The sequence below is a fragment of the Mauremys mutica genome, chromosome 6 (genome assembly GCF_020497125.1).
Source record: "Mauremys mutica isolate MM-2020 ecotype Southern chromosome 6, ASM2049712v1, whole genome shotgun sequence".
Taxonomy (NCBI): Eukaryota; Metazoa; Chordata; order Testudines; family Geoemydidae; genus Mauremys; species Mauremys mutica.
In genome coordinates, this window is record NC_059077.1 from 125,458,015 (window position 1) to 125,470,160 (window position 12,146).

Genomic DNA, 12,146 nt, shown 5'->3' on the forward strand with positions numbered 1-12,146 from the left:
ACAGAATATTAAACATTCTTGCCTTCTGCCATTTTTAAGCCCCTCTCTAAAGAGTCTGATAAATTATTACTTACTTTTAATTCCATTCCTGAACATTCCAGTCTGTGGTCCCTCTGTGTGTCATCATACCAAATGAAAGATATGTATGTACACAGCAACTCAGGTAATGCCCTGCTCCATTCTGAATTATGTAAAAGTTTTAGGGGAGTTGGATTTATTCACAGTAGAAAAGAGTAGGACTTGAGGTGACCTTCTGTAAATGGAGATTTCGAAATTCCAGAAGAAATTAATAAAATTGGGAGAGAGAAATTGTTCACAATGGTGATTCCAAAACTAGGAGTCTACCTACACATTTGGAAACTTAGTCACAACTGGTGGCTAAATCTTCTGGCTCAAACGAGAGCTGTGCACCCAGCATGATTTTATGTGTGGGGTGGGGCAGAGCATAGAGACCACAGCTTCACAGTGGCCCCCACAGCAGGCCTGCAAAGGAGAGAATATGGGGAAGAGGCATGGGGAGGGCTGTTGGTTTTCATCTACCTGAATCCATTGTTGTGACCCCACTGTGTCGGGGCTGCACAGAAGACCATGGATGGTATTGCAGCCCTGAAGCTGAAGTCATGGGGCTTTGTGGCTGTCCTCACTGTTTCATTTCCCTACCTAGAGCTAAGGCAAAGGCCAGGTAAATGGGCTCTAGGTTTGGCCCATCGGGCTTTTCATTTAGAGAGATCATAAAGCACTTTCCTGTACATCTCCATAGATCCTGTCCTACACAGAAAACATCCAATGGCATTATAACTCCACTTTCCAGGAAGCAGGAAGGTAAAAACGATCCACCTCTGCCTCATCTCAGATCTCCTTGTTGAGGGATGGCTTTTATCTTTTATTCTTATTCAGCCTTCCTCCACAGAGTGCAGGTCTTCAGTTCCTAGGGTCAGGTTCGCTAGGCACTGAAGACTTTCAGAAACCTGATTTCGCAACAGGTGGTCCTGATTGAGATGGACAATCAGGTCACCATATTCTAAAGCAACAAGCAGTGAAGCATTGTGCCCAATATGTCTTGGAATTCTTAGTGGAGAAGGAGGAGGCTCCATCCCACAAAATGTTCCTGGTCACCACTTACCTAGCAGCAGAGGACCAGGAATCTCACCAGACTGATCCAACCTCTTAAAAAACTCAGTGCCTCTGTCAGCATTTTCAGTTGGTTAGATTAGTGTTAGAAATTTTAGCTTTGATTATTTTATGTATGGAAGCTGTTTCTTTTATTCATTTGTATTTGTTCCAACACCTCAGTGTGGGCTCATGGATCGTACGATGGATCCAGAGGAGAAGAGGTGAGGATTTAAGAGATGTGCCTCTTGCTCTGCTGAATTCCCCATTTCAAATGCCCATAGGAGGTGTCTGGCTTAGCTGGGGGAACAACATGCTTCTTCATGGTGCATGGTCAGCAGCAACTTCACCCCAGGAGCTCTCAAGGAGCATCAGAGACAGCTTCAAGCCCTTCTAGCTCAGGCGGCTCTGAGGCCAAACCCTCTATTCCATAACTGCTGGTTTGGTAAGAACTGAGGGGCCTGCATTGGTCATTAGCCCCTCAGGAAATAAAAAGCAGCCTCAGATCCCACTGAAGGTACAGTCCTCTGTGTCTGAACTGAAAACAAAGCCTCCAATACTGAAGGATCCTAAACCAGCAAATCCTAATTCTAGACATGGTGGAACCTCAGAGGTGTCTTCCTCTGTTAGCAGAGCCAACTGTTGTGGAAAAGCCCCACTTTATAACCAGAAATGCCACAAAGCTGTCTGCTGTGCTCATCAGGATTTCATATTTATTTCTGTTTGTTTCACATTTAAAACCAGGTGTGAAGCCAGTAGTTTCATTTGGTTTTTCAAAAGCTTAGAAAGAAAAATGCATTATCCAAGTGTATTCATATTCAGATATAAATGCAAACCACAATCCACTATCTGTAATCTGTCTTTTTTTAAAAAGTCCTAATTTTTAAAAAATAATGTGTGATTTTATTTTTTGTAGAAATTTAGTGTAAAGTATATTGACATTTCACTTTCTTTTAAACAGCTCTCTCGATTTATGTTTGAGGGACGTGAAATAAAGTTGGTTATGACCTGTGTGGCATTCATCACAATGAATCCTGGCTATGCTGGACGAACAGAGCTACCTGACAATCTAAAAGCTCTCTTCAGACCCTTTGCAATGATGGTTCCAAATTATGCCTTGATTGCTGAGGTACCTGTAAATATAGGGAATGTTATATGCTGTGGTTTGCAGGATGTCAGACTAGATAATCACAATGATCCCTTTTGTCCTTAATCTATTAATCTATAATATATACGATAAACATGTTGCAAGTGTTTATTTGAGGGCAATGTTACCGTTTAATAGTAATGAACCACAATATTATCATGAGTGTCTAGTCTCTATCTCCCTAGAGTCTTCTCAAATATGCCATTAACGAAGTTATGCTTGTGTGTAGATCTCTTTGTAAAATATTTCCTGGAAAATTGGAGTTTCTTCATAAATACACTTAGTTAATCCCGCACAGCATTACTCTGTTCGGACATGACATATATTATGTCTAATGTCACTCAGAAATATAAGTCCATAATTTAAAATATTTGCTGTACTTTATTACATACTCTTAAGTGTGAGTCTTTTGATCCTTTAGGGCTAGACAGGGCAACCCTTCCCTGCAATGGTGAGTATTTACTCACACAAATATTCCCATTAAAGTAAATGGATCTATTAGTAAATTCTCACCAATGCAAGGCTTGCAGATCTAGCCCTTAATATTTTCCCAAAGTAAATTGATTTAATGCTTTATTTCCTGTAGACAGAAGAAGATTGCATACCTGAGAGTGTTTGTAGAAAAACTATAGTTAAAATAAATTAATGCAAAATTATATTATTTCTAATACATATATTAATATGCATACATTCAGTGTCAGTTGAAGACAATGTGAGAGCAGCACTGAGTTCCTAGAAATAAAAACTTCCAGTATTTAATAAAAACTGTAGACATCTCTTGTGTACGTTAGGTGATTCTGTATTCTGAAGGATTTGAATCTAGTAAAATTCTTGCAAGGAAGATGACTCAAATGTACAAACTTTGTAGCGAGCAGCTTTCTCAACAAGACCATTATGACTTTGGAATGAGAGCAGTCAAATCTGTATTAGTCATGGCTGGGTAAGTATCCTCATACTGTATGAGCTATAACATTAGTATGAATATAATTTTATATACTTAGAAATATTAACAGTTTTATGTTTTAAATCATGTTTGGGTTAAGAAAGATTCCTTCTGTAATTACAACTATTGTAAATGAAATGTAGATGATCACTGCTTGATTTTTACGTAATACATTTATACAGTAGTGCAGTGTTTCCCAAACTTGGGACGCCGCTCGTGTAGGGAAAGCCTCTGGCGGGCAGGGCCGGTTTGTTTACCTGCCGCGTCCACAGGACTGGCTGATTGCGGCTCCCACTGGCCGCGGTTCGCTGCTCCAGGCCAATGGGAGCTGCGGGAAGCGGCATGGGCCGAGGGACATATTGGCCGCCGCTTCCCACAGCTCCCATTGGCCTGGAGCAGCGAACCGCGGCCAATAGGAGCCGCGATTGGCCAGACCTGCAGACACGGCAGGTAAACAAACTGGCCCTGCAGACCAGAAGCTTTCCCTACGCAAGTGGCGTCCCAAGTTTGGGAAACACTGCAGTAGGGTAATACATGAAAATAGAGAAATTACCTGGTTATAGGGACAATGTAGCCTGGGAGCATAAGACAGTATATGTATTATTGCATACATTCTGGCTATCTTCATCAGAAATATCTGAAAATGGCTTATTAAACATATGGATTTCAAAAGCTCTGTACTTTTTTCTACACTCTAAAAGGAAGACACATTTAGAGGTCCAGAGAAAAAAACCCCCAAACCCCCAAACCAAACCCTATTAGTTACCTCCTGAAGATAAGTAACGAGCTTGTATGGAACTTGCTGTAGTCTTTCTGGATACACTTACTTCTGTTGGTGATGTGATTGGCTAACATTGTTTCCAGACTTTAATATTACTGAATTCTGAGGAATAAATAATAGAAACATGGTGAGTAGTCAAAAGTTGGAGTTCAGATATAATAAGTGGATTTTTGAGTTAACACAACATTTTATCTGGACAGTATAAGTGAAATGTACTAGAATTCTTAGGGAGTCATTTTATGAGAGGTTATTTACACAAGTTCACCTACAGTACCCATGAATAATAGTTGATATAAAAATAGATTGAGTGAAACTGAGACATCTTGTTTGCTTTTTATTAAAATTCAGGTCACTAAAAAGAGAGAACCCAGATCTGAATGAGGAAGTGGTATTAATAAGGGCTTTACGAGATTCTAACCTACCAAAATTTCTTGCAGATGATGCTCTTCTGTTCAGGTAATTTTCTATAATACTAGTTTGTTTTCTTCATCTAGTCATATCACATTTATGTTGCCATAGTGAAAGAGAAGACCCAACTTTCTAAGTGTAGTTTAATTTGTATTTTAGGTGGAGAGACTGTTGCACTTAATGTCTAACACAGTGGTTCTCCACCTAGTTACAATTGTGTTATGTGGGCTGCATCCATACAAGATACATCTACCAAAAAAAAAAGGCTTATTATTTGTCATAGGACAGCAATATGACTCAAATAAATATAGTACCTTTTATTTCAACACTGGCAAAGGTCTACCAAGAGCATTTTTAATTAGCAAAATAAGTCAAAACATTAACTGTTAAAATGAATTAATTGACTGTAAGGGTGGCATGGGATGGTGTATTGCCAGCATCCAATCCCTCACCCAGGGACTGCCCTCCATGAACCCAGCCCTTCCAAGGATTGCCCCACAACATCAACCTCCCCATCCAGGGTCTGTGCCCCAGTATTGAGTCCCACATCCAGGGACTGCCCCCCATGCACTGGATGCACCTCCCTCCCTAGCCCCCTGCGCACCCTTCCCTGCTGGTCTCCTACTTCAGCTGCACGGAGCTCAGGTGTGCAGTCCACCCTGCCCGCCTGCCACTGCAGTCCTAGTGCCGGCAGCCTACTCCAGGCAGGGTTACTGGACCCATGATCCCACGAGGTGAGGGTGGGGGCTGATGCTGGACTCGATCTTGCGCTACCCCATTTTTTCACACACACACACACCCGCTGGGTGTTTAAAGTTAGGCACCTAAATCCATATATTGGCACCTCAATAAAGCCCCAATTCAGGAAAGCACTTAAGCATGTGCCTAAGTGCTTTGCCTAAGAGAGGCCTGGTTGGTTTGTTTGTTTATTTTTTTACAAGTGCTGAGTACCCTTAGCTTCCATTGACACCAGTGGGGTCTGCAGGTTTATATTGATATCAGTGGGGGCTGCAGGTTCTCAGCAACTCTGAAAATTAGGTCACTAGTTCAGGTACCTAAATATGGGCTTAAGTTCTTAACCATAGGCACCCACATTTGCAAATGTTGGTTTAGGCCCTGGAGCAGTTATTCTAGCACATTAGGTGATAGCTATATACAAGAGCTGTCCAAGTGAAAAAAACAACAAACTAGAATGGATATGGAGTACTTCAGTATGAAATGGATGTTTTAAAATATATAATTCATGTAATTTTTAATTAGTTTAATGTAATTAACAAAAATAAAGTTATTTTTTTTCTTTTTGTCTCTGACAGTGGGATTATTTCTGATCTTTTCCCGGGAGTCATAATCCCAGAACATGACTATGGGATACTACAATCAACAATTATAGATGTCATGCTTTCAAAAGGATTGCAGCCTGAAGCAAGCATGGTTCATAAAGTCATACAGCTCTATGAAACCATGTTAGTAAGGCATGGTGTTATGCTTGTTGGGCCAACAGGAGGTGGAAAAACTACAGTTTACCAAATTCTGGCACAGACTTTAGGAGTTTTACATGAGGCTGGTGAGGAAAACCCTTTTTACCAGCCTGTCAAAACCTATATTCTGAACCCCAAATCAATTACAATGGGTGAATTGTATGGTGAAGTTAATAATTTAACTCTCGAGTGGAAAGATGGCTTGATGGGTCTTAGTGTTCGAGCAGCTGTTAATGACACCACTGAAGATCACAAGTGGATCATCAGTGACGGGCCAGTGGATGCATTGTGGATTGAAAACTTGAACACTGTTTTGGATGATAACAAGATGCTTTGCTTGGCAAACAGTGAAAGAATCAAACTCACACCTTCCATCCATATGGTGTTTGAGGTACTGTAATTTCTTGGATTTTAATATTCATTGTGATATTCCTGGTTTGCTTTGCTTAATTTATGGACTATATTGTTATATTGATAAAATATATGATCTGCAGCTGAATTTATCATAGAATCATAGAAGATTGGGTTGGAAGAGACCTCAGGAGGTCATCTAGTCCAACCCCCTGCTCAAAGCAGGACCAACCCTAACTAAATCATCCCAGCCAGGGCTTTGTCACCACCTCCCTAGGTAACCCTTTCCAGTGCTTCACCACCCTCCTAGTGAAATAGATTTCCTAATATCCAGCCTAGACCTCCCCCACTGCAACTTGAAACCATTGTTCCTTGTTCTGTCATCTGCCACCACTGAGAACAGCCGAGTGGTATCCTCTTTGGACCCCCCCCTTCAGGTAGTTGAAGGCTGCTATCAAATCCCCCCTCACTCTTCTCTTCTGCAGACTAAACAAGCCCAGTTCCCTCAGCCTCTACTTGTAAGTCATGTGCCCCAGCCCCCTGATCATTTCCGTTGGCCTCCACTGGACTGTCTCCAATTTGTCCACATCCTTTCTGTAGTGGGTGGGGCCCAAAACTGGACGCAATACTCCAGATGTGGCCTCACCAGTGCCGAATAGAGGGGAAATACCACTTCCCTTGATCTGCTGACAATGCTCCTACTAATGCAGCCCAATATGCTGTTAGCCTTCTTGGCAACAAGGGCACACTGACTCATATCCAGCTTCTCATTCACTGTAATCCCCAGGTCCTTTTCTGCAGAACTGCCGCTTAGCCATTAGCAGTGCATGGGATTCTTCCATCCTAAGAGCAGGACTCTGCACTTGTCCTTGTTGAACCTCATCAGATTTCTTTTGGCCCAATCCTCCAGTTTGTCTACGTCACTTTGGACCCTATCCCTACCCTCCAGCATATCTACTGCTCTCCCCAGCTTAGTGTCATCCGCGAACTTGCTGAGGGTGCAATCCATCCCATCCTCCAGATCATTAATGAAGATGTTGAACAAAACCGGCCCCAGGACTGACCCTGGGGCACTCTGCTTGATACCAGCTGCCAACTAGACATCAAGCCATTGATCACTACCCATTGAGCCCGACAATCTAGCCATATCTGTTTGTTTGTAATTTTTGTCCTGGACAGTCTCTGTTTTTCTTTCTAGCGAGGATGAGAAGGGGGATTTCTCCAGAATGACTTCCCTTTCACACGTTAGCAATTCAGGGTCAAAGCCGAGCAGTCTTTGACATCAGGTAGTTACCTAGAAGCTAATATTAGACCTGAGTAACGTCTGTTATCTCATTGTATCTCTCCTGGTCACCTGCTCACACAATCTTATTTCTACCCAGAAACTAAGTTGCCTTTCTGATATAATAATATCATTCATAGATCATAAAAAGAGAGCTAGAACAATTCCTAGCAGATTTCACTGTTTGGAATTTTTTTCTGATACTCTGTCAGAATTAAGTTTCACCTCATTACCTGATTACCCTCAACATTGTGCCACTCTAAGCAATTCTTTTCCCTCCTTTATGTTTAAACTCTCTGGTTCTTACATTCCACTTACTGATGGGAAAGAGAGAGGGATAGCCCAGTGGTTTGAGCATTTACCTACTAAACCCAGGGTTGTGAGCTCAATCCTTGAGGGGGCCGTTTAGGGATCTGGGGCAAAAATCTGTCTAGGGATTGGTCTCACTTGTGGCAGGGGTGGCTCTAGATATTTCACTGCCCCAAGCAGAGCGGCATCCTGCACAGCCACCAAACCCTCTGTAGGCATGTCTGCGGGGGAGCTGCCTGCCACCCTCCCGGCAACCAGCAGAGCACCTCCTACAACATGCTGCCCTGCGTGCTGGGGTCTGGCGCCGCCCCTGGCAGGTGGGACTAGATGACCTCATGAGGTCCCTTCCAACTCTGTTATTCTGTGATCATTTAGCCAGCCTAGATATTTTAGGCCAGATTCATTCCTACTGTATTCCATTGGGATCAGTATTTAGTTGGATGATACGTATGCTGCTGCAGGTATTCAGACAGCCAGGAAAAAACTAACCAAAGTTAATCAAACTGGAAAAGCCTCATTACTGTTGAAAATGCATGCATTTGGGTGCTTGAATATGATCACTGACATGGTGATCTGGCTGATATACGTGGGAAAATACTACATATTATTAATGATGAGTATTGCATTGGGAGCCTAGCAATACTCAAAGTGTTCAAGAACTCTTATAGGTATGATTAAATAGAAATAACATCCGCTAAAGTTCTGGAAACAGTGAATTCTCCAAGCCAAGAGTGACCTGTAAGTATTCAAGAAATTGTGCATTTGCTTTCTCTCCAGTGTGGCAAAGGATTTGTGAGGTGTTCACGTTTCTAACTGTTCTAGAAAAGCTCTCTTGTGTAAAGAATAAATTAAAATGCACTTATGAGTGCTCTCCTGATTTGTCATGTCAAAAACCTGATTTAGTTGCTATATTATATTGTCGACACAGTTTTTCCATGGTTTCCAAAACACTTCACTAGCAGACTTATTTATTGATGCTTAACTAATCTGGTTTTTGGTGTAACTGGTAAGTAAAGCTGTTCCCTGTGTGAATATGATCATAATTTACACACTGGTGGATAGTGATGAATCAGCATGCCAAAAAAAAAGAGAAATTCCTTTACCAGTTATGCATTTTTGTCTTCTGATTGGAAGGAGGAAATTGCAGACGGATGGTGGCGATCAAGAAGCTAATGGGGAATAAAATGAATAAGGTGATAGATTACAGTTCATACTTGAATGCCTGTCCACAAGTTAACTCAGGGTGAAGGGAATTGGAAATATACCTCCTCTGTTACGTGCATTTGAAATGTACGGTATCATGTTTTACATGCAATATCCATACACTTCAGGTACAAGACCTGAGGGTTGCCTCGCCTGCAACAGTTAGCCGATGTGGAATGGTATACATTGACCCCGAGGAACTGAAATGGGTCCCATATGTACAGACTTGGATGGCAAGTCTTCCAAATAAAGTAGGTGTCAGCAAAGTTAGTTTTACGTACTGATGTTACACTTTCAAATCTCCCCCTTGAAGAACTTGTTAGCAACAGATATTTAATCAATATTAAGGATTGATATTTTTATTTATTTATTTTAATTAATTAAACAAAATTATTATTAATAGTAACATTTTAATAAACCAGTAATTATAATTAACTGTAATAAAGTAGGAATCTAAATGTATAAAATATATAAAAATATGCAGAACATGCATCTAAGTGTTTTTCCACTTCATGAAACATTCCAGATTATTATTTTTCTTCAGTGGAATAAATCATGCGAATAAGGATTATTGACATGAGTCAGGGTTGCAGGAACAGGCCTGTCAGCATAATCCTTCATTTGTATATCTATAATATATAAAAATGTGTTGTGTGTGCATGTGCACAAAATTTACCAGTATATTCTGGATGTCAAGGATGCTGTACAGCTTGTTGTTATGATGGGTGCTTTGTTCAAAACAATTTTTTAAAAATTTATTAATAAAAATATTGTTTTCATTTTAGTTAAATGAGGAAGCAAAACAGCATTTGTTTGATCTGTTTTGTCGCTATATTGATGATGGTCTAAAGTTTGTCAATAAAAAGTGCTCACAAGCTATTCCACAAGTGGACATCAGTAAAGTTACTACGCTTTGTTGTTTACTGGAGTCTTTGCTGTTTGGAAAAGGAGGCCCTGATCTTAAAATGGTATAAGTATTTAACATACTAATATATAATACACTCAAGATATGTAGGAAGCACTTACTTACAATTCTTATATAAAATTTAAATGTGGAATAATCACATTCTATGTTAAATAAATTTTTGTTTTGTAGCTTGTGTTGTTTGATTTGAAATCATGAAATCTATTAATGATCTGAACTGACTGATATTCAGAAATGATAGTTTCTTTGTTTAGAAGAGCACTGGTACCTTTCTGTTGAGTGGGATGTTAGCTTTTAGACCAGGGGTCTCAAACTCCTGACCTGCGGGCCATCTGCCGCCCGCGAACCTCCCCAATGTGGCCTGCAGCGCATCAGGAGTTTTGGGGCCTGGTCTCTCCCTTGGCCCCACCTGCCGCCCCCGGGCGCTCCCCCCACCCACCCCAGGCGACTTACAATGGCCTGAGGCCCCAGCAGTGCAGCAGAACTGAGCAGTGTCTGCCTGTTCACTCCATGTGTCTGCTGGCCCCTCCCTGTGGCCCCAGGGCGGGGCAGGGCTGTGCCTCCACATGCTGCCCCTGCCCTGAGTGCCCCTGCGGCCAATGGGAAGCTATGGGGGCGGTGCCTGGGGGCAGCTGCACGTGGAGACCCCCCCAGCCCGCCCTGCCTTGGAGCCCCAGGTAAGCACTGCACCTCCTGACCCCTTCCCAGAGCCTGCACCCCCACTCCTACCCCCAAACTCCCTCCCAGAGCCTGCACCCCCACCCCTTCCCACACACTCCTCCTGCCCCCAGAGTCTGCACCCCCTTCCCATGCCCCACCACCACCCAAACTCCCTCCCAGAACCTGCACTGCCTCCCCCTTCCCACACACACCCCCGCCCTCAAACTCCTTCCCAGAACCTGCACCCCCACCCACTTCCCACACACCCCCTCCCGCACCCAAACTCCCTCCCAGAGCTGGCACTCCTCTCATCCAGAGCCTGCACCCAGCACCCAAACTCCATCACAGAGTCTGCACCCCAATCTCCTACCCCAGACCTCCTCCCCCACCCAAACTCCCTTCCAGAGCCTTAGGCAAGTGGGGGGCGGAGTTTTGGGGGGGTGGGTTCTGGGTGGCATGAGTGACATTATTGGCCGACTGGGAGGATTTGAGAACTGGCACTGGGCCTAAGGTAAATTGAGTTTGAGCCCCCTGTTTTAGACCATGTTGAAAAGTAGTTTTAACTTGAGTAAATTGGAATTTGCATTTAAAAATACATTTTAAAATAAAATACTATCAAAATACCTCTCTCCCTGTGGCCTTAGCCCTTTGTGCCCCCTGCGGCCCTAGGCCCCTGCACCCCCTTCCCCGTGCCTGCTGGTCTCCTGCCTCAGCTGCACAGAGCTCAGGTTGTAGACTTGTGAAGTGTGTTATTCAGAATGACCAGGCAGGCTCATAAATTGAACATTTTTAAACTCTATTGGCCCTTGGATTGAGAACATGCAGAGCTTACTCTCCACGAGTATTGTTGTTATTGAATACTAATTCAGCGTTCATGACCGCAGGACTTTTTTTAAGACATTGATGTAATGAAAAGTAATGTACAAAATAAATGGATTAACTATCTTTCTTCTTTATAGGACCAATCAAAATTAAAAACCATAGTCTGCCAGACTTTTGTTTTCTGCTATTTATGGTCACTGGGTGGAAATTTAATGGAAAACTACTGGGATATTTTTGATACGTTTGTGAGACAACAGTTTGAGGACAATCCTGAAGCCAAGGTAAAGAAACAAGCTGACTCACGGCATTTACAGTAGCTTCTATATATAAGGAGGCAGGGGGATAATGTAACAAATGGAGGTAGCAGAAAGGATCTTTCCTTCTTAAACCTAAGTCCTAACCATTTGTGGTCATTAAAGATGCTGTGGTACTTTTTTTAAAGACCCAGGGCCTGATTCTTCATTGCTGTGTACTTTGTGTAATCATTTACACTGATGCAAAGTGAGGACAAAGTGCTACCAAATTAGAAAGGTAGCATTTCACACCTGCTTTGCACTCAAACTGTACAGGTGTAAATCTGACAGGAGGGGCTAGATTGGCAAAGAAACGGCGTGGTGATGTTGGGTGTTACCCTGGTAACTGAGATTCACAAAGCCTGAGTTCGGCATCTAGGCTCCCTATGCACTGAATGGGAAGAGAGAGGCACGTCTCCAGGATTCACTAAAGC

At 42.5% G+C, this 12,146-nt stretch overlaps 1 protein-coding gene across 1 annotated transcript in view; it reads left to right on the forward strand.

Moving 5' to 3' along the window:
- DNAH6 (dynein axonemal heavy chain 6) overlaps positions 1 to 12,146 on the forward strand; it is a 207,005-nt gene that overhangs the window by 81,821 nt on the left and 113,038 nt on the right. The window contains exons 32-38 of the mRNA XM_045021828.1: positions 2,072 to 2,239; positions 3,049 to 3,197; positions 4,330 to 4,437; positions 5,703 to 6,258; positions 9,141 to 9,263; positions 9,798 to 9,980; positions 11,557 to 11,700. Coding sequence (XP_044877763.1) covers positions 2,072 to 2,239; positions 3,049 to 3,197; positions 4,330 to 4,437; positions 5,703 to 6,258; positions 9,141 to 9,263; positions 9,798 to 9,980; positions 11,557 to 11,700 — 1,431 coding nt within the window. The remainder of the gene's footprint in view (positions 1 to 2,071; positions 2,240 to 3,048; positions 3,198 to 4,329; positions 4,438 to 5,702; positions 6,259 to 9,140; positions 9,264 to 9,797; positions 9,981 to 11,556; positions 11,701 to 12,146) is intronic.